This window comes from Pectinophora gossypiella, chromosome 9 (assembly GCF_024362695.1).
Source record: "Pectinophora gossypiella chromosome 9, ilPecGoss1.1, whole genome shotgun sequence".
In the NCBI taxonomy this organism is placed as follows: domain Eukaryota; kingdom Metazoa; phylum Arthropoda; class Insecta; order Lepidoptera; family Gelechiidae; genus Pectinophora; species Pectinophora gossypiella.
The window spans coordinates 14,801,122-14,827,763 of record NC_065412.1 but is presented as its reverse complement, the minus strand read 5'-3'; the positions used below and the strand labels follow the sequence as shown (position 1 = coordinate 14,827,763).

Sequence of the window (26,642 nt, the reverse complement as noted above, 5' to 3'; positions counted from 1 at the left end):
TTTCATTTGCTTCTTAGCCATTTTAAGCTTCAGTAAGCTTAAAAAACTTGTTATGCACACAAATAAATCTTCTAAGATGTGGGTTATAAGGTCGATTATGATAACAGCCTCCGTGGTCCAGTGGTTGAGCGTTGGGCTCACGATCCGGAGGTCTCGGGTTCGAATCTCGATGAGGATAAATACTTACATGGTACATAGTATGAACATTTTACAGGCCAAACAAGGTGTAGCCAACTTTCCAGCCTGCAAAACAGGATCTCATCATTCAACTTTCCCTCTTGACTGATTTTATCACAAGTTAATATAGCATGGAGAAATTATATATATTTATATATTTTATTAGTTTAACACAGGCTATGTCGCTTAAATGGAGACCCCAATCCACCAGTAGTTAAGGGTCTATTGTAAAAGAAAATAAACATTTTTCTTTCCATTTTTTCTTTTTAGATTAATTTATTTATGTTTACTATCAGCAACCATCTGCCGGGTAGAGCGCGTCGCAGTCTGCGCCGCCGAGACCGAGCGCCGCCGCCTGCAGCGCTCCTAGCGCTCCGCCCCGGGTCCACGCTACACCGGCACTGAAATATTTATTATAATAATTATAAATGAAAATATTTAATGAAGAATCGAAAATATAAACATACTATATTGACAACTGAAAATTATACTACAAATTACCTTAACCGAAAATTTGAAAGCGTGTCTGTTGCTATGTCCTGGGGGTTAAAAAGGCCACATCGAAGCAATTTATCTTAAAAGTTTGTTTTGTTTTTACATACATACATACATAAACTCACGCCCGTAATCCCTAATGGGGTGGGCAGAGCCACAAGTAATCAAGACAACTTGCAGCCACTGTTGATACGATGTCGTAAGCTGGATATGATGAACCTTATGGTGATAAGGAATCAGCCTATCGCCCATAACATTAGTCCATCATGTTAGAGGACACAATCCCTCTGTCGGTTTTTACGACATGCCCGGGAAGACAAGCAGCTGAACGTTTTCTATGTTTTTTATTTTGTTTTTAGAAATTCCTTATGTAAAGTAATATTACACACTTAATCACTGTGTTACTTATACACTTTATTAGGCTAAAATAGCTCGCCTCTCAAAGTTTACCTACAAGATCAAAAATTATACTCATCACAACATGGGTTTTTTTTGTAGTCAAGACTTAAGTTGCTAAAAAACTTATGTTGAAAGTGTGCGATCTTTGTACGAAAACGCACTTAATAACAAGAAAGAAGTGGGATCTAAAAAAGTAATATTGCTATTTTAAGCATTTGTTTGCATTGCGCTCATACTTTTATATGCGCAAATGTCAAATTGCAATATTGCTTTTTTAGATGAATTGCTTCGATGTGGCCTTTTTAAACCCCCTGTTAGCAAAAATCATGACTAAGCGCTTACGAGGTGTTCACTATAATGCGACGATATGCGAAAATATGTTAAGTTACCTTCTACTTATGCCTTTACTCACATCAAATATTCTACTAAAATTACTTGTTTACAAATTCTACGTTACTAGTTTTGTATGAAAACAAAACCAAAAGCCATCTACTCCCTCTATTTGAATCAGGAGAGACTAGGGGTATTTAAAATAACACAAATCACTAATAACATTAGCCAAGGGGGGTTAAAATGGAAAAGTAAGTGCGCAATGCAAACAAATGCCAAATAGCAATATTGCTTTCTTAGATGAATTGCTTCAATGTGGCCATTTTAACCCCCCTGAGCTAATGTTATTAGGGATATGTGTTATTTTAAATAACTTATTTGTAATTATATACTTACTGCCAAACAGGGAGCCAATATTTATTGGCATCCTTCAAATCCCGGGCACGTTTGTTCCCCACACACAAAGCTCGGTACAAACATTCAGTGGATCTAGGTTTTAACGCTATCAGCGCATATTTGGCTAGAATATTGAACGAAGATATAGGCCTGATTTTATTCCTGGTTTTGTTGTTGGACTGCCTGGATGGAGAATGTTTGGATTGGTCTAATTGCTTGGATTGGTCTAGTTCTTTTAGATGATCTGCGTCGATGCGAGTTGCGTAGCCGTAGCTATTAGACTGACGGGAATTCGATGGTCCAAGGTGGTCCGATTGGTCATTGCGGCGGGATTGGTCCATCTGGTCCGATTCTCGCTTGAATCGGAACACGTCTTCCATGTTTACTGTGTCCGTGTCGCTGGTGTCAACCATCTGCATTACTTGCGGCGGCTGCTGGTTCTAGAAATTGACAAAAAATGGAATAAATATGTAGTACAGTGTTAACTTTATAAGGTGGAACCTTCTAGTAAACAAACATGGCGGTAGTTAGTTTGCCGCAAATGACATGGCTGCAAATGTACAAAATTTTAAACAACAGGCCTGAGGTTGCCCGTTTGGGCGCGAACCTCGGCTCAGGGCCTCGTCTGAGAGAAAAATATTTGAAAAAATTAATAGACCCCAGTGGATCGATAGCGATAAGCGCTGAATGAGGGAAATCATCGTGCACGCCGGCGGTATCGAGGTTAAGAGTTTGTTGTTGCGAGCTGATTAGCCGCTTCTATGGGTAGAGTAATCGGGTCGTCGGGGTAATTATTTACTTGATACCTCCACGCGTTTCTAAGTGAAAGGGTCATAACAGATAGACGGACAACACAGTAGTCCAGTTAAAAGTTCCGTTTTTCCTTTTCGTAAATCAGATTCGATGTCTTTAGAAAAGGTTTAATACGATCTACTCAGAACCGACGTGCGCGTATGATTGATGAATGTGGAGGAAGCAAGAGAAGTGTGTCAGGATCGAAGCAAATGGAATTCTATAGTCTCTGCTTACCCCGGTGGGAAATAGGCGTGAGTTTATGTATGTATGTAAAGCAGAAAAATGATTTATTCGCTTAGGATAGGTAGGTCCAGAATTCTGTATTCTGCTATTTTAAGGTTCGGTACCCTAAAAAAGAAAAAGAAGCCACTCACCATAGTAATACACATGCAGACTTGCAGCACGAACATACCGAAGGACAGGAAGGCTATCCCGGTGAGGGAGATGTCGAACAGGTCCCCCAGCCCCATGTGGTGGTGGTCGCGCTCCACCACGTATTCCTCTTCCTGGTGGGCGTGGTGATGGTACAACGGTGGTGGGGGTGGGGGCATTGAGTACTCGTAGCCGCCACCTGGGGAAGTGTCCACCCAGGTTTAACCTCAAGAGACCGAGATTTCCAGACACAAGTTAGTGGGCTCTGTTTTCCGCATTTAGACTCTAATATGGCCCATTACGCGTGCTGTAGTTGACCACGTAAGCCAACCTAACTCCTTCCAAAACCTCAGTAGCCTCCTGGGGTTTTCACAGGCTTCGCGGAGCGACCCCATTCCTTTGAGGATTTTTACCCGTTGTGCTGACACTCCCGTGCATTCCAGGATTATTACACGGGGGGCAACACAATAAAACAATGTGGTTTCGATTTTAAAAGATCATTACGTCTTACGACATAAAAACTCGGAAGGCCATAAGAACATAATTTTCATTTATAATCTACCTATGGCAATAGGCTGGCCCCCTATTAGATAGTAAGTACTTAAAACTAACGAGAAGTGAGTGCAAGTAAGTATCCAGACTAATATTATAAATAAAAATAATAAAAATATAAAAAATAAAAAGAACAATAATAAATAAAAAAATAATTAATTAATATATTATTTTTGTTTATTTTTCTTAATTATTAATTTATAATTATTATTATTATTTATTAATTTTTATAATATAATATTAATATTTTTTCTGTGTTTGTCTATTTGTTTGTTCGTCTTTCACGGCAAAACGGTGCGACGAATTGACGTGAGTTTTTAAACGGCGATAGTTGAAGGGTTGAAGAGAGACATAGGCTAGTTTTTCTCTCTTTCTATCTCCCCACTTCCCTATAATGAGGGGTGGAAGCTTTTATGGAGCCTTCCGCAAATTTCAAGGTAGATAGCCTAAAATTGTCACGCAGACTACTTGTATACTATACAACTCTTTCGAATGTGTAGGTGTTAGTATGTTTAGTTATGATTATGTTATATTCTATCTACATTACATCCATTGGGATGGATGTAGGCTCCTCTCATCGTACGGTAAGAGAGAAAACAAATAAATTATATAAATGGGTAAGTATAGTGTATGGTATGTAGTCTAAGTATTAGACGGAGATTGAAATGCAAACGTCAAACAAACAAATCAAGTTAGATTAAGTTAGAAGTTAGATTTTTCGGATCGACTTATTCATTCAAACTATATTTATAAATGTTTAATTTATAGGTATGAATAAACTATAACTCATAACAGCATAAAATAGCCTATTATACGGCTCACAGCTGATAAGATAGATAGATAGATAAAATCTTTATTTAGGTTCATTATTGAACATATTTGAAATGTAAGACTTAAAACTAAAAAGGGTATAGCTCGGCTAACGCCGACACCGACGCCGATTTTCAGCCAGACCCCAAAAAAATAATACAAAAAACTTAATCTAATAACAAATCAATTATCAGCAACAGACTCGCTATTAAAATAAAAAGCTGGTCACAGGCCTATGCTCAATTAACTGGAAGTGGGGTATACTCCATAATTAATAAGATAGAGATATTAAAAGTGATCTGTTTAGATAAATTGGGGAGTCTATCTACACTTAATTCTACCATTTTTGTAGTATGAAGATACTGAAGATAATCATTACATTACATTTCATTCTCCGTGTTGTAGTAATAAGCTGGCCAAATATTTATTTACGAAGGAAACTGATGGCTAATGAAACGGCCCTTGTTAATTATCAGTTTTGTATTGGTACCTACAATATAATACATGAAATATACATAGATATTACTTATATACCTCGTTACACATACAGTGTTAGTGACATCGTAACGAATACTGAGGGGGATGATTCAGCTCATAATTCTGAGTTAATATCAAGTGGAATTTCCAGTCAGAAAATTCATGAAAATATTAGTGTCTTTTTATTTATTTTCTGTCCATACTTTTGCGACGGAAAATTCCACTTGATGTTAACTCAGAATAATGAGCTGAATCATCTACTTCAGTATTTGTTACGATGTCACTTACACCCCATATATACTTGCACCAGATATGTATGATAATTATAAATTCCATAATTCGTCTGAAAACTGGTACTCTATCCCAAAATAACTGGCAAAAAACTTACCAAAAAGTATGTTTGCAATAGGTTAGTAGACAAGTACACAACTACTTATAACTTTTTAATCAATGTTTCAAAATAGTCATATATTTCTATATTAAACTTACTGTATTTAGACACGTCGTGGATTCCGGCTTCAGGACCCTGATCCGCAAATCCGGTCACGTGACCACCATCATAAGACTCGTAACCTTCCCGGGAATGTATCTGAGGATTCTGGGGGATCTGAGAGTTCTGAGGGCTGGGAATATTCTGAGGGTTATACACATTCTGTCCGTTCTGGGTTATGGAACCCTGAGGATTAAAGTTAGCTGTTTGTGGTATTTGAGCGGTGTCCTGAATGGTTGCAGAGTAGGTTGGTGCGGTTGGTGGTGGTAAGGTTGAATTGTTGATTGCGTTGTACTGTTGGTAGACATCGTTCAGAGCTGCAGCTCTGGAATATAATCAATGTTATTGAAATTATTACCTACTTAAATACTCGATATGGAACGAATTGATTTTAAAAATAAATACAATTTTGCGAAATAAAAAAAGAATATTTTAGGACAAGTGACAACTATCAGCTCCACAATTATTAGTAAACAAGGTATTGTTGGCAATTTCAAAAAAGGAACGTAGTTTTTAATAAAGAAACATTTTGGCGGGTGTTGCGTCTGGGAATTCGAAGAAAAACAAAAACAAGTGAAGACAGATTTTGTCGTGAGAAGCGTAAACTAAAAAAGTTTCTGTATTGGATTTTATTCATATTACGTATAATACAAAAACTCAATTTACAATACAATACAAAAACTCTCTCTCTCTCTCTCTATTATAATTTAATTCGTAGTAAGACATTCATGGTACTAAAACTGGGTATGTTACTAATATTTACGTTTTATTGTAGAGTTGGTAAACAGTAAGTTAGTAAATTATTGTATTAATCCTCTTGAAAGTCAGATTTTCAGACAATAGTCAAACAATGGCGTTTGGATTTTCAAATGACTGTGGGTCTTGAGACCCTATAAGTAAATAACATACTTAAACGAAAGCAAGGATTTTGAAAAGAAAATCTGGTGTAGTAAACACGGGGTTAGTGACGTCGTAACGAATTCTGAGGGAGATGATTCAGCTTATTATTCTGAGTTAATATCAAGTGGAAGTTTTAATCGCAAAAGTATAGAATTGAAAATAATTTAAAAAACTTAATTGCCTACTTGCGTAATTTCTTTTTTGCTTAATTTTTTTACTTTTAGGTACTTTAATATTTTCGATTTAAATTTCCTCTTTATGAGTTTCCTTAAGCACGGATAAGTGCTATAAAAACAAAAATCATAATTTAAAAAAAAATCACATGATAATTATCTCAGAAGCATGGTCTGAATCCTCCCCCTCAGTATTCGTTACGATGTCACTAACATCATGTATATTAAGTAGATAGGTAAGTAAGTATCTACGTATATATAAGTATATAAATGCGATCTAAAAAAAGGGTTCGGTGATTTCTGCCTCCCCTGCAGGAAACAATGTAAGTATCTATCTTCGTAGAAACGGATAGGGTATATAAGAAAGTAAGTATATGCATGAAAACGGGTAGGCAATAAATAGCTTGAGACTTACTTAGCCAGCCACTCCTGGTAATTAGTGGACCCGACATCGTACATGAAGTTGCTGCGCACATCCTGGGCCCGCCTGGTCAAGCTGGTCGCCCCGCCCAGGAATGGGCGGCCCATCCGACCTTGGATCACGCTCTTGCCCATCTCTTCGAGAATCTGCTCCGCGATGAAGTTTCTGCACTGGTATTCGTTCATCATCTTTCTGCAAAAGAAATGTTCACTAACTGATAATAGGATGCATAACATAGTTTCACGCCTGTATGCCCGAAGGGGTAGGCAGAGGTGTGTAGTACATTCACTCCTCCCAGCTATGTTTAAGTCCCATGTATAGTGGACGAGCCTATTTGCCTCTGCACTTTCAAGATAACGTAACACTTACATCTTCTTCGAGGAGCTCGGTGGCGCAGCGGTAAACGCGCTCGGTCTGCGATTGTTGAAGTTAAGCAACTTTCGCAAAGGCCGGTCATAGGGTGGCTGACCACAAAAAAAAAGTTTTCATCTCGAGCTCCTCCGTGCTTGGGAAGGCACGTTAAGCCGTTGGTCCCGGCTGCATTAGCAGTCGTTAATAACCATCAATCCGCACTGGGCCCGCATGATGGTTTACGGCCCGATCTCCCTATCCATCCATAGGGAAGTGCCGTGCCCCAGCAGTGGGGACGTCAATGGGCTGGTGATCATGATGACATCTTCTTCTATCGTGTGGGTTGTGAGATGAATTACCCTCATCAACCTTGGTGTCGGGGTTATTATTAAGCAGCCAAATGCCCCTGACATGGCTCATGTAACGACTACTTACTTAAGTAAATCAGTAAGTAGTAACCGGGACTAACGGCTTAACGTGCCTTCCGAAGCACGGATCATCTTACTTTTTGGACAGTCAGGTGATCAGCCTAAAGTGTTGTGTTTTTGGTTGGTGTATATGCCTAACACTTACCTAAAGTGTTATGGTGTGTGTGTGAGTGTGTGTGTGTGTGTGTGTGTGTGTGTGTGTTTATTAAACTCTTAACTTCAGGCTATCCTGAACCAAAAACATTTCCTCTACCTAAGTACCTATAAGTATCAACAGCGTTTACTAAATAAATTAACTCACCTGTGAAAGTCCAAAGTAGACAGGGCTGCATCGATCGACCCGTTCACTGACCTCAAATCTGTAGCCACTTCATTCGTAGTGTTCACTGTCTGGCCATCCTCCACCATGAAGTAAGTCGGCATCAGATCAGTTCGCAATATGTCATTCATGTTTAACTCACTCTCGAACATCTCTGCCCAAACTATCTTCAGGAGAAACATTAGTAAAACAGCTTTGGAAATATTATGAACCATGTTGTAATTTAAAATTAAAGACACTTTTTTGTACTGTGGTGGAGCGAATGACACAATACACTTTAGTTATAGATAGCTAATATAAAAGTTAATTAACGCGGCCTATATGCCAAAAAGCAATGCCTCTTAGGCGAAGTTAATAGTCTTAACTGCAACCGAAAATAAAAGCCTTAGTAGATTTTTCCTTTTTTTTCCAGTGTAATATTAAACTATGCACAGGACAAACAGATTGTGTGCTCTTACGGGATGTTAGTAAGCATGTGAATGCTTTGAACTTGCAAACAACTGGAGTGGTTATTATTCGGATCGTAAAGCGGATAATATCTTTAAAAGCGGTCAGATGACAATCGCAGGTGAACTTAACTGTTTAGAGAAAATTATTGCATTATTCTAAAGAAAAAAACAAACAAGTGCATCTAAGTACTTACTACACCTTCGTGTATCTAAGTACAAACTTTCTTCTTATCGTGTGGGTTGTGAGGTAGAATACCAACCTCATCAACCCTGATGTCAGGGTTATTACTGAGCCGCCAATGGCCCCTGACATGGCTCATGTAACTACTACATACAAACTTTAGTAAGGCAGATTACATGATTTTTGTTTTTATAACACTTACCCGTGCCTAACTCACAAAGAGAAAATTTAAATAAAAAAATATATCAAGCCGGGACGAGCGTATTAACCATTACACCACCGGGTCCTCCTCCTATCCATGCGAAATTCTTCAGTCTTCTTGGTCTTTGTATCGTGTCGTCGGTGTAAACATAGATCGAAAGAATTTCGCGTGGACAGTCGGTGGTGTAATAATGATTAACACGCTCGTCCCGGCTTGACAAGAGCTGCGGATTTAAGTCCCGTCCGAGTCAGAATTTTCTATTGTATTGTATTGTAAGAATTTACCAACAGGTACGGATACCTACTTTAGACGATTTTACCCAATATTAGACATAATCCTATTGCGTGTTATAAGAGAACAGTTTCGGAGATAGGTAAATAAATTATACGAAGCTTGATCCCACCCCCTGCTGTACTTAAAGTGGTCGAGGGGTAATAGGATCCATTGTTAAACCTCGTTTTACAAATGTTCGAATGTCATCCGACAGACGGCGTGGGAAACACCATCTTGCCTTCGCTAAAAGGTCTTAAGATTTCTATTACCGTGCATTAAGTTTGCTTGTCGAAAATATTGCGCAGCCGAAGTGGATTTAAGTGGTTTTAATAATTATAATGTTGTGGTTATGGTTGTTTAGGTTTGTAGGGATAGCCCTAAATAGGTGCCTATGCACCTAGTCTTTGTTTTAACCGACCGCAAAAAAGGAGGAGGTTCTCAATTCGTCGGGATCTTTTCGTCGAGTGGGTTGTATTTGTGGACTAGTGAGGTGGATGCCTAATCTCATCAACCCTCATCAGGGTTATTATTGAGCCGCCCTTCACATAGCCCACGACTTGGAACTACATTCTTACATCAAACTGGAACCAACAGTTGAAGGTTCACACGGATCATCTTACTTTCGGACAATGAGGTGATCAGCCTGTAATCCCCTGAGCAAATGGTGTCAGGGTCGAAACAAATGGAATTCCTAAGCCTCTGTTACCCCGGTGGGAAATAGGCGTGAGTTTATGTATGTATTTTTGTGTTTATAGAACTCACACTCACCTTTCCCTCTTTGTATAATGTACTATAATAATAATCAGTGTATGATGGCTTGCAAATAAGACAACGGTTTTGAATTTTGCCTTTTAATTTAGAATTTCTAAAATATCATGTTCATTCTAAATATCTACAGCAAACAGACACAAGTTGGTTATAATTCAAATCCAAGGAAATAAATTATGATATTTTTTTTTTCAATTTCATTGAAGCAAGAAACTCAAGCAATAGACATAGGTTAAGATATAGTAAAATAATTTTGAATTTACAAAACCTTAGTAGAAACATAATTTTGTCGCTTATATTAAATGAATTTTCAGTACACGATTTTCAAATTCATTCAAATTAAAATGTTACATCAAGTGTTAACATTCCTTAGTTTAATTACATGCACATTTGGGTAGTTTCCTAGGTCAAAGATAAATTATTAAATTCTGATTACTAAATAAAAACAGGTCTAAAAGTGTCAAAAAACGTTTTCTTTATTCCATTTAACTTATTTATCAATTTTAATAAAGAAAAATGTAGTAATAAGTGCGACATTACTCCACGTTTTTCTATGACGTCCCAGTTGCTTTTTCATACAAATTCCATAGTAATTTCGTGTTTTGACATTTAGAAAAAAGTATTTGACTGGTTGGAAACTACCCTTTTCTAACCACAATATTGTTTTACAATATTTTATTTTTACTCACATGACAACATATTATACAATGTCTGTTGTACAATTTAAGTGGAGGTTTTCTTCAAGTCTTTGTGAATACAACACAAAACATGATTATGAATACTAATCACGCAATGCATCTACCTAATATTGCTACATTTTAAAGTGAATTCATAGTTTATTCTCCTTCAATGTTTATACAAAACTTTGTCATTGCCAGCTGCAAAAAGATATAAAAACCATTAAACGAGTAGATTATGCCATAATTATACTAGTTCTTTTTATGTTGCATTCGAACAATTTCATGTTGACAAAAGTATGTCCCAGTTAATCTCATTATTATACACTTCTTGATCAAGCCACATTTCATAGTTTTCCTTGAATTCGTCATCCAGGTCCACATTCGCCTCCAGTATACAGTTGATGTCTGTCTCCAGGGGCGTCAGATCCATTTCCTGCTCTCCACCGGTGCCATATCTCCTGTGGTTGAACCGGTCCACATTCACTCTCAGGGCACACTCTTCATCCTGGAAATCCCACGGTCTCGCGTCAACATCATTGCCGAATGCCCAGTCGTCATTCAACCTATGTCGAACCTTAGAATATATTGCACTTATTGTCTTCATATTGGTTTTCCTCCACTGTCGGCCCAAGTACTTTGTCTGCATTTTTAAGAGCTTTAACACATAAAACTGCATCAAGGCATGCCTCACTTTCAAAGTTCTCTTCAAAATGGGCGCGCTTTTGAAAACAACAAGCATCATAATCCTTGCATTCTTCCATTTTGTCAATTTATTCAAGATTCTTAACAAGTTGATGCATGAAAACACATTTCTCCAAGAGTATGGTACTGAGGAATCACCAATGTCCAAGCATTCTTTCGTAAGTTCTGGCTGTTCGCCAATCACGCAAGCTGGGAAGTCAAATATGGGGATCGTGTTTTTAGCTCCAACATAAGACAGAATGTTCTGATTGAAGAATTTCAACACTAGTGGCATGCAGTTGGCATATACCAAATGTTGGGACATGAATTCAAACTGGTAAACATGATTGAGCTTGAAATGTTTCAAAAGTAAAAGAAGTATGGCAGTGACAGCTTTAACAATGATTTCTTTGTGCCTGTTTACATCTATACCAAGTTTGAGAGACTGTAATACTGTCATTGGCATTTCCTCTGGCAACAGGTCAGCCATGATGTTTATAGAGTAGGTTTTAGCTGTGGAGGTTGGTGCAGCAGCCAAAAGTATTTTCAGAAGAGCTATCATGTATTGTGGTAGATTTGGCAACATGGCTTTGTAAAGGATTTCTGCCTCTGTTTCCTCAACCTCTTTTTCACCTTTTGTGAGGGGACTGCGAGCCATCTCAAATTCTCTTTCAGCTTGGATTTCAGAAAGACTGGTGTACATGTGTTTCTTCAGTATGTCTATACCTTCATGAATAGGCTGTGGAAGCCCTGCAATGGTTATTCTGTCTCCTGGAAGGGAGTAACCAACAAACTTGATCCTGACATTGTCAAGGAACATGTCTATGTCTTTCTGGCGCACCTTGGACTGCCAAGGCAGGCTTCTAGGTAAGGGTGGTGGGGGTGGAGGACTCTCAAACTGTTTAAAGTACATGTAATAAGGACAATTCTGATTACTGTTTTGTGAGCTATCACTAGGCATTGACTGGAACTCCATAGAATAATCTTCTGACCCATTCCCAGTCTCCTCTTTGTCAACAAAGATCTGTTCATCAGACTCATCTAGAGAGGTCTGTTTCATGAAGGTTTGTCTTCTGAGTTGTCTTTCATTTTCCTTCATCTTCCTCTGGCCTGGGTTTTGATTCTCTAACATATCTGCAGCACTAGGTGGTGGTGAGCTAGCTCTCATACCTTTAATGATTTCAATAGTGTCTTCAGTCAGAGGAGGTAAACCATACTGCTCTCTGAGCCTCGCTTTTCTTTCCTTTAGTTCTTTGGAACCTCCCAAGTAGACCAATAACACTTTCCATAAAAGTAACAAAACTTTTTTCATTGGAAAATGCGGTGTTGTTCCAGCACAAAGATGCGTGACCATACTCAGAAGCTTAACAGGAAGTAGCTCTTCACCAAATGGTTGGCCTAGCTCTTCTTTGAAGTTTTTAACTAAATGAGTATACTCTGACTCAGGATTGTCCTTTTCAGTTCTCATGTACTCTGTGATTAAATACAATACTGACAATATTACCCGTAGATTTGTGGAGTCAGCGAGTGATTCTGCTAGTTTTCTAGAGGCTATTGCATTGCTGCTTCTGACTATCTCGAGATTCAGCAGTTCTACGAAGGCGGAGAATGTTCCCATGTCATAAAGCGTCATGACGTTGATACGCGCCCAGTGGGCCTGCTCCGCGTCCGACTGCATCTCCGCCCAGCAGCCCTGTGCCAGGTACAGGATACATCGCGTTGCACGCATACGTATCGCACTCACTGCCACGTCTAAATGCTCCAACAACTTCATAACTACTGTCCTCTGCTGTTTATTCGTCAACCTCTGCCAACTGGGCGGATAGTTAAACTCTTCCATGATATCCTCGAAAGCCTTCACGTTGAGTTGAAATTCCGGGTGTTCTGTGTAACTGTACAATTCAGCGATCTCGTTGGCCTGTGTGTCGCAGTCGTCGTATATGAAATCCAACTCGGGGCTCTCCATATCGTTAACGCAATCCCCTTCTTCCATGGGGCGACGAACGTCAGGCAATTTTCCGCCGCCACGGCGACCATTGCCGTTAGTGCCCATCGTCGCACGAATAATAAACCTTTCCACAGCTATATAATTTACATTTCAATAGCAAAATGTAAACCTTTTATTGTTAATATTAAAAAAATAGAAGTGAAAATACCAGAAAACAAAAATCAAAGCTGATGGATCATAGAGCAACCAGAACTGACATTTATTGTTTTTAATTTGATTTGGTGTTGCCATTGGAAAAACTATTTCCTTGTTTAACCCTGCACCGCCCACAAACATGTTAGTCAGTCAGTCAGACAGAGAGTAAGCCACCCATTCACTCACCCGATTTGATAACCAGCCAACAATTTATAGACATAAATTTGACATAAAATGTAATGAGTAAAAGAAACACACAATAAAAAACTCATATAATTCTTTCTCATTTGCGCTTACTACAAACATGCCTTACAAATATCTCAACAAACACAAATATTGTGAGAACGTTGAGGTGGGGTTGCATTTTTCTATTTTTACAGGGAAAATGCATTTAATTTATTGTTTTTAAAGAAAAATCTTAACCTGTGAGTAAATACATCGACGTAAACGGTGTAACTACTGCATATTCGGTCAATAAGGTATGGCCAATCTCGATAACTTTAAAGTTACTAACTCGATACAAATTAGCTTTAAATTGCTTATATTAACCATATCCTCCTCGTAACTTGTGTTATTTAAAGACAAAACAGTATAACTTCATTGAATTGAACATAAAAGTATCGTTTAAATACTAAAAAAAACTTCGACAAACCTTGGGACTTATAGGTCATACCTTCCTGTATTACTCATATTCATTGAGCAGATAAGCAACTAGAATTATTATTATGATGCGTTACAAACGATAGGATGAGAAACCAGCGAATCTACACACACTTAAAAAAGACATAATAAATAATACTTGGAATTGGTAGAAACACACAATACACCTAATGTTCCAGACCAATTGCTTTACAAAGTACAATATAAGTAACAACTGCTAATGCTAGCACATGCTAAGAGATTTACGATAATCCGCATTGCAATTTTGATAAAATAGTCATACTAATTTACTTTCAATATCATAAACATTTAACCATATTTTTCATACACATTTCAGCATAAAAATGGCAGAATTAGCAGCTTTATTGCAAACCGAAATCCCCGAGGGGAGGAACCACCTCACCGACAGCCACACAAACCTCGAACGGGTGGCAGAATACTGCGAAGCCAACTACTTTCAGTCTGAAAATAAAAGACTTGCATTGGAAAGCACGAAGAATTACACAACGCAGTCTTTAGCTAGCGTTGCCTATCAGATCAACACACTGGCATATAACTTCCTTCAGCTATTGGAACTCCAAACTATGCAGCTAGCGGAGATGGAAGGTCAAATGAACCATATTGCTCAGACGGTAGCCATTCATAAGGAGAAGGTGGCTCGGCGTGAGATTGGAGTGCTAACCGCCAATAAAGTTACTAATAGACAGTACAAGATCATTGCTCCAGCCAATCCTGAAAAGCCTATCAAGTATGTCAGGAAGAGCATAGACTATACAGGTAATGTTTATTGTTATAGTAACATTTTATGCAAATTGAGTCTAAAAATATGTAGTATAATATCAATGTGTTATGTCTGAATATTTAACTATTGTCTAATAAGTCTTGTGGAATAAGACTTAAAAAAAAAAAAAACAAATGATGTTAAGGTTTTCTAGTTTTAAAGATGTTTTTTTATTTTTATTCTAACTTATTTTTATCTATTTGGGTCTTTATTCTTTTATATAAAAAAATGAGATACTGATTACAGATATAGCAAACATAAAAAAAAAATCAGTAAGCAACAGCCAGTACTAAAGAGTTATTGTACATGTTAAGCTCTGGACGACATCGGGCACGGCGCGCGCTGGCTGAGCGGTGCCACAGGCACGCCTCGCGGACGGCGATCGGGCTCCGCCCCCGGGGCCGCGCCCGCGCCTGCCAACACGCTACCAGCGCCCACCACCAAGCCGCCCACGCCTCCTGCTGCTGTTAGGGCTGCTTCAGCTGCTAACACCGGCACACTGGGCCGTGGCACTCTTGGTGAGTTAGACCACAGATTACTAATAGTGATGGTTACTGTTGATGCGATGTTGATACGATGGCCTCTGTGGTCCAATGGTTGAGCTTGGCTCACGATCCGGAGGTCCTGGGTACGAATCCCGGTGGGGATATATCGTGGCTGAATTATGTTATTATATTACATATTAGAAATAATGTTAAAATGTACCTAAATACTCAAATGTACGGTCACGAGTACTAATATGTACACACTTTGAAACCATGTCACATTAACTTTTCTGACAAATTAAACCATAAGTCTCATTAAATGTCAAATATGATAGTGCGACAGGGTTCTAAAGTGGGTACATGATATTGCTCATGACTGTACAGATGTTATCGCTTCCAATTATTATAATATTTGCCCCACATTGCAATGCATTATAATTGTAGCACAGTAACAATATTACTTTCGTAACTACTACGGTATTAGGTTTCGTTTGTAACTTAGAGGCATGTTTCTAAACGAGATATCATTACACTGTGGTACTAATATTTTAACTAGTGTTATGTTTTCTCGGAATTTATTTCGAGTGTAGTATTCTTATGATAATTATTGTATACACTTCGCTCATTACACGCTATAAAAAGCTGTTGTAGCCCAGTTGTGATTATCACGTGCTCAACGGTAAAGGGAAACATCGTGAGGAAACCCACATTACGCCCACCATTCAAGAATAAAGAGTAAGTCCGAGGGGAGGAGCTAGGTTTACCTGAAAACCTATCTCAGACGCTAGTGGGGAGCGGAAAGTTGCCGTTCTATACCTTATCCTATGACACGTTAGAGTTTGCGCAATTAAAAATAAAATTTTGTCGTTGCTGTCACGAATTTAATTAAACTAAACGTAGTTTGGATTATGGAGGTAAATGGATAACGTCGCCTTAAAGTGAAAGCCTTGAAGGCGCCTTTTAAAAAAAACATACCATCGATTTCTCAGTGAGGGATTTTCCAATCGACGTTCCGCAAACACACAATAGATGGCGTTGTTTACTTTTAACGTGATAATTACCTATTTTCTCATTGCTAGGGAACATAATTATTCAAAAATGTAATGTAATGGCAGAAGCATAATGTATATTAAACTAATTGTTGCTTGATATTTGGATCACATTAATGTATAGAATTATAATAATTTATTTATTTCACGAAACATGTCTCATATGTGTTAGTAAACTTATTCTAGATGTTAGTAGCTTTATCTAATATTAGATGCTATGACATGCAAGTCACAGCATCTACGCAGATACGGGCAGTCGAGTCGCGCACCTATCATCGAGAGGGCGGGGTTGCCGCTGCTCCGCACCCTGCGCACCAGAGACGTGCATCGCTTCCTCATAGTCGTATAAAAGCAGTCGACGCGAGCTTCAGCGAACATGCCCGAGGCGCTACAGAAGCGAGGCAGCCGCAGTAACACCCTAAAAGCGTTGTTGAACTGGACGCGGATAGCGTTGTATGCTTTCTGAGTGAAGTTCGCCCACAGGCTGCACGTGTAGAGCGACGTACAGTACGCTCTAAAAAGCGTTATTTTAGCGTTTGTTGAACACCGTGCAAACCTGCGAGCTATTATGTTGCTACCTATTTTGTTCAGAATAATAATGGGTGGAAGATGTAATTGTGCCAGGGTCATCATTTATACCCAAAAACAAATATAAAAAATGCATTATGCCTGTTGTCCATGAAATTAGAAGGTTAAACGAAGGGAAATCTGTACAGCGTCATCTATATTGTTTTTGAGAAGGAATTTATTTATTTATTTAATAAACACACGTAAGGCCTCTGCCTCGAATTTTGCGGGCAGCGGGGCGGCGGCGGCGGCGGCGCGGGAGCGGCAGGATCTTATGCGTATCGTCAAATGGACCGGGTCTCGAAAACAGCGGCGCGGGAGCGGCGCGGGGGCGGGCAACGAGCGGTGCACTCCAGTCGAGCGGTGACCGTTGCGCGTCTGCATTGTAGTATAGTGTTGTACTTTTTTTTCGTGACGTAGGTATCAAAATGTCCTCGGACGTGCAAGAGCAAATTATTTCGGCAATCTTTGAGAGGAGACCCATATGGAACAGCAAAGATGTGAACCATAAAAATAGAAGAATAATTAATCGTTTATGGGAAGAAATAAAAAACGCCGTTGTCGCCGATTTTCAGACATTTCGTTTGCGAATGTCGACAACACAACCACGAACACAACACTACACCGCTACAGTGCCGCGCGATCTGCCCGCTGGTTTCGAGAACAGGTATGCGTTGCCCGCCCCTCTCCCGCGCCGCCGCCGCTGCCGCTCCGCTGCCCGCAAAATTCGAGACCGAGGCCTAACAGGTTACAGACACAAATCTTATGAAATAATACACTTTTTGAGGTTCAGACTGTAGCCCAACTAAACGTATGCAAGTTATCAATACTATGGTGAGAAAACACGACGCAAATTAAAAGATATTACAATAAAATATACTTAGCTCCGCAACAACATGGTAACAACTACGATTCATGGATCTACGGCCAAATCTTCAGGTGAGCATTATGTCCCTCATTGGGATATACTCGTGAGCTTATATTTTGACGTGTGTTGTATATGAGTTTTATTTGTTGGTCGGCAGGCAAGTCGTCCCGCGAGTATCGCACGCCGCCCGCCGTGGCCCCGCCCCAGGTGCCCTCGCACTACGCGCCCAACTACCCGCGCCGCCCGCCCTCATACTCCACGCTGCCCGTTGCGCAGCCGCAGGTACTTATTTACTTTTCAATATTTACAGATATTTTCAATCAAAATCAAATCAAATATACTTTATATATAAAAATAAAAAATAATAATAATAAAAAAACAAAAAAATAAAAAAAATATATATAATAATAATAATAAAATATTAATATATTTATTTATTTATATATTATTAAATAAATATATATTATTTAATTTATTTATTTTTTATTAAAATTAAAAAAAAAACAAAAATAAATAAAAATCTCTTATAAATCTCTTTTCTATATTTAAATCTATTATGGTGCTGATTCATTCAGATGTAAGTTTTATAAGGCCGCCATTTGCCATGTACCTAGTTAAGAGTCTTTTGTAATTATTTATTTTTATTTTGGTGCAATAAAGTATATTTGTATTTTATTTTGTTTGGGTCAATGCTGGTCTTTCACCAACCCGCAGTGGAGCAGCTTGGTAGAGTATGCTCCATTCCCTCTCCGATTGATTAAGTGAAGGCCTGTGCCCAGCAGTGGGACGTATATAGGCTCTTTATGTTGGTTCTAAGATTACTTATCTTATACTTATAAAATTATAATCTAAAAATAGCCCAAAGAGTAAGCTTAGATGAACCTCATTTTATGTTTCGTCAAATTTTGTATTTACTATTGATGTCACAGTAAATTGATTTATATGTCTGCCAGAATTAGCCCTTTTGCTTAAATGAATTATATGAATAAAACTTTTTTAACCCCGTCACTTTTTCAGGTCGGCATGGTTCATCCAAATCAGCACCAAAATACTACAACTTACTCGCAACAAGATATGCACTCGAGCATGCCACGTAAGTATCAAACATTCATAAATTATATTGTTATGAGAGACTTTCCAGACTATGTTCTCCAAAAATAATATTTATTTATTTATTTTTATTTGGGATAACAACAGCTTAATCTAATTGTTTTACAATGTTACTTACTAAACCATAGCCAATAACAGTTATATAGAAAAAGTTAGTTACATAGAAAACGTTCAGCTGCTTGTCTTCCCGGGCATGTCGTAAAAATCGACAGAGGGATTGTGTCCTCTAACATGATGGACTAATGTTATGGGCGATAGGCTGATCCCTTATCACCATAAGGTTCATCATATCCAGCTTACGACATCGTATCAACAGTGGCTGCAAGTTGTCTTTGTTTACTTGTGGCTCTGCCCACCCCATTAGGGATTACGGGCGTGAGTTTATGTATGTATGTATGTAATAACAGTTATCCTCTAATTACTACTTAAATAAGGGAGTAGAACGTTGTATGTTCAAGTAATACAATAAAATTATGACCTATATAAAAGCGACTTAGTTACACAATCAACAAAACTTAAGCATTAACATAAGGTGCCCATAGTATGCAAGACAAATGTCGCCCCGCTGTCGATTTAATGCGATACTTACCTATTTTCTCATTACTGTGTTGATATTTTCTATATGGTATAAAAAAGACCCCGACAATTTCAGAACCTCCTCCTTTTTTGAAGTCGGTTATTTTATTGTCTAAATAAGTAAAAGCTCTCGTCACGTCAGGGAAGACTAAGATTACTAGCACGTCATTGCGATGTTATTGTGTAACTCTTTTTTTTTCTGCAGCGCCACCGTCTCCGCTGATCGGTTCTGACGGCGAGCATAGCCAGCACTCCATGAATCTACCCGGACAGGTAAGTTGTTAACCAAATAGTTGGTATAATATTACACACGGTGCTGCTCGCCAGATCTGTTATTTGAACTTGTTGTGGTTATTAATAAAATACGGCCTCCGTGGTCCAGTGGTTTGAGCGTTGGGCTCACGATCCGGAGGTCCCGGATTCGATTCCCGGTGGGGACATATCACAAAAAAATACTTTGTGGTCCCTAGTTTGGTTAAGACATTACAGGCTGATCACCAGATTGTCGGAAAGTACGTTAAACCGTTGGTTCCGGTTACTACTTACTGGTGTAAGTTAGTAGTCGTTACATGCGCCATGTCAGGGGCGTTTAACGGCTCACAATCCACACGATAGAAGAAGAATAAAATAATATGTGGGTACCCGAGTTTGATAAATAAACCAGTTGCAAACTTGACTTACTGCGTTTCGCTTATACTACATGGTGGCAGCGGTGGGATACGAAACCACGGCCACGCCTCCGAAGAGACTGGTGGCTTGACACGGTACCGCGTGTCGAGATTATTTATTTATAGCCTTATATCAGAAAACCATATCTGTGTGCCTTCAGGCAAAGGCCTCCCCCATTTTTCTCCATTCTTTTTTTTTGTGCACTAATCTGGTCCAGTCCTTAGTGTTTCCAGCCATTTAAATTATTTCGTCGGCCCACCTTTTACATTGCCTACCCTGTTTCTCTTATGGCCTCTAGGGTACCATAGTGTAACAACTTTGTTCCATTTATCTCTTCCTCTAATCGCGTGTTTAGATAACATAACATAAATAGCCTACATATGTCCCATTACTGGGCACAAGCCTCCCCTCACACAAACGGAGGGGTTTTGGAGCATACTCCACCACGCCGCTCCAGTGGAGGTATTTGGGGTAGTAGACCAGAACCAACGGCTTAACGTGCCTACGGAAACAACTGAACAGCCCGCAATAACCTAACCAAATTTGAGCTCACCACGTGATTTTTGTGATTGTCCCTGCCGGGAGTCGAACCTGGGACCGGATCGTAAGCCCAACGCTGAATCCCTGGACTACACAGGTTGTTAACTTATACCATTGTTAGACCACGTGTCTTATAGCATTATTAGGCCACATGACTTGTACCATTATTAGGCCACATGACTTGTACCATTATTAGGCCACATGACTTGTACCATTATTAGGCCATGTTATACTATAGCATGAACAAGGGTCATTGTCCATTGCAGCGCGCGTCGTCGTCGTCGGCGTCGGGTCGCGGCGGGTCGGCGTCCCCGCCGCTGCCGCCGCCGCCGCTGGACGACGAGCTGCTGCACGACGGCTTCGGCCGCCACCACCACGCCGCGGTAACTATACCACACGACAACTTCAACACACACGTCAACTCCGCAGGGTTGAAAGGTTGGAAGGGCCAAGTGAGCACGAAACGCGCGCCATACGATAAACAAATCCACCGCAAACCTTACGACCCACGGAGCTCCTCGTCAGTATATTAAAAGGTCGTCTTGTGCATTATAACTTGCAGAGCAAAAAATCAAATATCGACTATCATGCAATGGGATCCTTCCTTGTCACAGGAAAGCTAAAAACATTAGTATGATCGGCTTTATCAAAAAAAAATGTATGCAGTATCTTAAGAAAAGTAATGATAACATTGCAGCTAAACATAAAATATACATAAACTGCCTATATACGTCCCACTGCTGGGCACAGGCCTCCCCTCAATCAACCGGAGGGGGTATGGAGCATACTCCACCATGCTGCTCCACTGCGGGTTGTGGAGGTGTTTTTACGGCTAATAGCCGGGACCAACGGCTTAACGTGCCCTCCGAAGCACGGAATCATCTTACTTTTTCGGACAATCAGGTGATTCATGCCTGAAAAGTCCTTACCAAACAAAGGACAGTCTCACAAAGTGATTTCGACAATGTCCCCATCGGAAATCGAACCCGGACCTCCAGATCGTGAGCCTAACGCTCTAACCACTAGACCACGGAGGCTGTTAAACATAAAATATACATTGCCAGTAAGGTGGCTATGGAAGTTGAGAAGCAATAGAGCTATCGTAGTATCTGTTTGCGGGAATAGTAGTAAAAAGAGTAGGGTTGAAACGGTGACTACGGTTCTCATACAAAATGCGCGTTAGGGCTTTTACAGCCTCTTTCTTCTATCCCGTGGGTTGAAACCATCTCTGTCAACACGCTACAACATGCTTACGCAGATGTAAGCACGCGAAAAAAGCATGCTAGAGCGACCTTACGCACGCGTTTATCGCGTCGTCGATTCAGACGCGTGCGGTCGTTCTCTCGCATTAGCAAGTTGTGAAATGCTGCAGTAGTTTTAGACGGATGAGCGTTACGTAAAATATGGCGATTCAAAGCACCTACGTGTCTACGTACGATAAGCTGCAAATGTCCAATCAATTTCTTGCATGTTTTTTCATGCATTTCCTGTATGCATTTCCTGGTTACATGTCATTTCTGTAATAGACCAAAAACACCTATAAAAACATACATTTTATAATTATGACAACTAATGGTTCATAATTTGCCACTGTTTACAAATAATTGGCTGAGCTCAGTGACTGAACTTTTGCTCTTTGATTGTACCTAGTTACCTACTGAATATTTTTTGAATTTCAATCTCCTAGCTCTTTTTCTTTCCTGTGGGACCGTAAGAAAAGGATAGCACTCTTTTCAAAACGGTCAATCTAAAGTCTATTTATTTACAAGTTAATTTGTTTTTGTACAGAGCAAGATGGGCGGTCAGTACGCAGGCGCGGTGCCAGCCATAGTGCCCGACGAAGAGGACCTCCCCGGCTGGGTGCCCAAGAACTACATTGAAAAAGGTGAGCTGTAATTAATAGTTAAAGATCCTTTTCCCGACACGCATTAAGTTTCCTAGGTCAAAGATAAATTATGAAATTCTGATTACTCTTATTTATGATTTATGAAACATGTAATAATAAGTGCGACGTTTTGTCACGTTTTTCTTTGACGTCACAGCTTGCCTTTTCATACAAAATAAATTGTAAATGCGTAATTACGTTTAACCCTTTCACGGGCAGAAACCATGAGTCATTGATGGTTCATAATAGATACACCTTGGAATCGGAACGCCATTAGACGTTCTGTCCTTGAAAGTGTTAATAAAAAATAACTGAATTGACTAATTGGAAACTAGCCTATTCCATTCGATCCTGATGCACTAAAAGAATAAAACTCTCCCCGCAGTGGTGGCGATCTACGACTATTACGCGGACAAGGAAGACGAACTCTCCTTCCAAGAGTCGTCAGTCATCTACGTGCTGAAGAAGAATGACGACGGGTGGTGGGAAGGCGTCATGGATGGGGTCACGGGCCTGTTCCCCGGGAACTATGTCGAGCCCTGCGTCTAAACCAGGACGGATTTCATACGAGTAACGGTGCTGGTTTCTGCAGACAACAACCTAATTTTTGATATTCAGTTCGACTGTGGCACATAAGCCACCTATACACGTCCCATTGCTAGGTAGAGGCTTCTCGAGCAACCGGAGGGGATATGGACCATACTCCACCACGCCGTAGGCTTAACCTCAGAAGCGGAATCATCTTACTTTTTCCGACATTGTAATTCAAGCCTGCAATGTCCTTAAACAATGGTTAGTCTCACAAAGTGATTTAGACAATGTCCCCATCGGGAATCGAACCAGACCTCTATATCGTGAGCTTAACGCTCTAATCACTACACCAGGCTGTATGTCTAATTTTAAATCATACCTGTAATTTTCTTATATGCTGAAAAGAACAGGTACATGTAATCAATAAAATTTAATTTTATAGAACACATTCAAACCATCTTAAAATTTTATATTGGCCAATAACCCGACAGAATTAAGTTGACAGCACACGTTAATCAGGTTACATATAAGCGAGATGCCTAGCTGGCAATCAGCCGTCCCTTGCCTTTTCGGCGGACAAATGTCAGATATACATATCTTAAACAAAAATGAGACGTGTCTGCAGGGATCAGGGCCAATTCTAAAACTAGCTTTATCTCTATCTGGCACTCGTCTTATGCAAAGGACGGCACTATTATTAGAGCTATCAGAGGGGTTTTATAAAAGCGAATTCATTCTTTATCGGTAGAAAATACAATGCAGATTTCACTGTCAATACAAAAATAGGTTTTAGAAAGAAGTACATGACACTTAACCATCCACATACATGGGAGTTAAACATAGCTGGCAAGGGGCGCCTACCCCTTTAGGGAGACACGCGTGATGCTATGTTAACAAGTACATGACATCGAGGTTTATATGAAACCGTTTTTTAAAGCGTGTGATTTGAATATAATTCCAGGCGCTGTCCAAATTTGTCTTCATCTAACCTTCTAATTTCATAAATAACAGATATATGCATCTTTTATCTTTGTATTTGGGTATAAATGATGACTCTTGTTACTATTACACCCGGACACAACACATCTTTCACCCATTATTATTCAGATCAAAACAAAGAGAAGCATTATAGGTAGCAACATAATTATATACATATATGATCCAAATATCTAGCAACAATTATTTTTACATATGTCTCTGCTATTACTAACCCGAATAGCAGAACAAGGAGAAAATAGGTAATTATCACATTAAATCTCAACAGCGCCCTCTATATGTTTTTATCATTTTCTGCGCATATAATAATGTCTGAAGAAGCGCCATTTACAATAACCCAAAGATAAACAGTACTATTAAAATGTTCTTATTGCTATTCTCATGAAAAAGTAATACTGATCAAATGATTACTTGTAAAATGTTGGGGATCGATAGAATTATTATAGTGTAAACAAAATGCTAGAGTTTAATATAAGTTACATAAGGTGCATGCAGCATCGTACATCGCCTATATTATATAATATTAAATATTATTCCATAAAATAAGATTTTTAGTTTTATTAATTTATCTCTGTTTACTGCCATGTACTGATGTATTCGCATATATTTATGAATATTTAGTTACGATTTTATTGTTAAAGTATGCTACAGATGTTATTTGAAAGTTGTCCGAGGGTTGTCCATATCTGGTAGCAACTATAACGCTAGCGTGCTTAAGCGTGCTGACGCATGCTATAGCTTCTTCGATTCCGCTGCGTGCGGTTGCTCTCTCTCGCTCTAGCAAATGACGGTTCTGTGTAACAGAAAAGGATAGAAGCATACCAAAGGATAAAAGTGTTATGAGGGGCTGACAGATGTGGTTAAACCCTAAAGAATCAAGAGTTTTAACAGGTCATTGGTTTCCAGTTTCCACACAAAAGATGCCACCATTTTAGGTTTTCAAATTCATATTAAGTGTTATTTCGGATATTTTTTTTACATAGTTGTTAGTAACTTATGAACTATGTTAGTAACACAAAAAAAAACATACAATTAGGTTGTCACCCCTCCGGACTCGTGGTCACACCAGGTTGTCACACCAGTATGACAAATAGGAATTTTATTCTTGTTTGTCACACCGCTAACAATACAACACCTTTTATCACACCATTGTTAGTGCGGAGAATATCCCTATGATAAAAAATATATCGATATTTGCCATAAGGCATTATAATTTGTGCAAAGAGATTAATTATGTTTAATAGCGCATTCTTTTTGTTTATTCCTATCTTCTATTACTGGCGATCTAATGGATTTTTCCATAATTACCAGATTTTTTTTTGTTTTGATAATAAGTTATATTATCGCATTAACTACTTAGCCGGACAAATGGGGAGCGCTGAAGGCTCTAACCCGGTACAACATTTAAGACAACAGGCCTGAGGGTGCCCAATTGGGCGCGAACCTCGGCTCAAGGCTTCGTCTGAGAGGAAAAATGTTTGAAAGAATTAATCGACCGTAGTGGGTCGATAATAATAAGTGGAGTGGGTAAATAAAATCAATTTTTATTTATAAACACAGCACTACTTATAATGACAAGTCAGGATAAAAGGTGTTGTATTGTTAGCGGTGTGACAAACAAGAAAAAAAATCCTGTTTGTCATACTGGTGTGACAACCTGGTGTGACCACGAGTCCGTAAGGTTCTCAACGACACGGCTCCCCATCTATCACGTTGGTCTAACAGAAAGCTCGGTGAGGTTTGGGCACTGTACGGTCACGAGTACTATTATGTACATACACTTTGAAACCATGTCACATTAACATTTTTGACAAATTAACCTCGTCTGCCGGAACGCAGACCTCGACCAGACACAATGTAAATTTATTGTGTCTTGTGTCTCGGCAGATAAGAGGTTAAACCGTAAGTCTCCATGTCAAATATGATAGTGCGACAGAGTTCTAAAGTGGGTACATGACATTGCTCATGACTGTACATCTTTTATGTAACCTCTGACTAGCCCAATTAACAATATAGTCGTGAACTTGTTATGTATTTCCACTAGTAACACCTGTAGCATGCGTCTTATACTCTTGTAATTATCTAGGTGCAAATAATGAGATGGCTATTTGATATAATCTTTATAAGTATAGGGTCTTCATGATTTTATATTAGCCTTAAGATATTGGTTCTAATTCCTGTACACACCGTCTAATTTTAAATTATACCTGTTATTTTCTTATCCGCCGAAAAGGAAAGGGACGGGTAATTGACACATTTATGGAACACACGTCAATTTTAGGCAGAAATTTAAAAAACCCTCCTAAAATTTTATATTGACAACATTATTTTATATTGGCAACATTCGTCAAAAGAGTTGCATGTCAGCGAGTTGCCATTTTATTCGCCCGGGTTATTCGTTCATTTTAAAATAAACTGTTGTCAATCACCCGTCCGTTTCCTTTACGGCGGATAAGAAAATGACAGGTACAACTTAAAATTAGGTGACTGCAGGAATCAGGGCTATTTCGTCTAAAGTAGGTATAGGTACTGCAACTTGACGAACGTTTATATTAAGTATAAATAAAGGTAATGTTACAAATATCCTGTATTTTATTCAGAGTAAACGAAACGATACTCAAGCCTTGGCATATTAGGTAGTGACCGAAAATAAACAAATGAAA

At 39.1% G+C, this 26,642-nt stretch overlaps 3 protein-coding genes across 5 annotated transcripts in view; 1 reads left to right on the top strand and 2 right to left on the bottom strand.

Moving 5' to 3' along the window:
- Nucleotides 1-440: 440 nt before the first annotated feature.
- LOC126369651 (uncharacterized) lies at nt 441-8,845 on the bottom strand. Of its 2 annotated transcripts, none has more exons than XM_050014198.1 (7): nt 8,718-8,845; nt 7,868-8,052; nt 6,782-6,979; nt 5,293-5,618; nt 2,967-3,163; nt 1,798-2,237; nt 441-578 (listed from the first exon to the last, which is right to left on the bottom strand). In XM_050014198.1, exons 2-7 carry the CDS (start codon nt 8,035-8,037, stop codon nt 470-472), a joined length of 1,440 nt encoding a protein of 479 aa, XP_049870155.1. In that variant the 5' UTR covers nt 8,038-8,052; nt 8,718-8,845; the 3' UTR covers nt 441-469. The 2 variants fall into 2 exon arrangements, with proteins under 2 accessions (XP_049870155.1, XP_049870156.1); XM_050014199.1 differs by having other exon boundaries at nt 7,868-8,048.
- Nucleotides 8,846-9,825: 980 nt separating this feature from the next.
- LOC126369617 (striatin-interacting protein 1) lies at nt 9,826-13,311 on the bottom strand. The gene has a single exon (XM_050014121.1). It carries the CDS (start codon nt 13,170-13,172, stop codon nt 10,719-10,721), a length of 2,454 nt encoding a protein of 817 aa, XP_049870078.1. The 5' UTR covers nt 13,173-13,311; the 3' UTR covers nt 9,826-10,718.
- Nucleotides 13,312-13,581: 270 nt separating this feature from the next.
- Nucleotides 13,582-26,642, top strand: part of LOC126369663 (abl interactor 2) — a 317,799-nt gene continuing 304,738 nt past the window's right edge. The window contains exons 1-9 of one of the 2 annotated variants that reach the window (XR_007566747.1): nt 13,582-13,741; nt 14,260-14,699; nt 15,018-15,221; nt 17,830-17,954; nt 18,690-18,765; nt 19,564-19,631; nt 20,834-20,950; nt 22,356-22,452; nt 22,838-26,445. Coding sequence is in view for 1 of the 2 variants with exons in the window: in XM_050014217.1 (XP_049870174.1) it covers nt 14,267-14,699; nt 15,018-15,221; nt 17,830-17,954; nt 18,690-18,765; nt 19,564-19,631; nt 20,834-20,950; nt 22,356-22,452; nt 22,838-23,001 (1,284 nt within the window). In the remaining variant the exon portion in view is untranslated. Of the gene's footprint in view, nt 13,742-14,259; nt 14,700-15,017; nt 15,222-17,829; nt 17,955-18,689; nt 18,766-19,563; nt 19,632-20,833; nt 20,951-22,355; nt 22,453-22,837; nt 26,561-26,642 lie in introns of those variants that run through there. The other variant, XM_050014217.1, reaches the window with a different exon arrangement.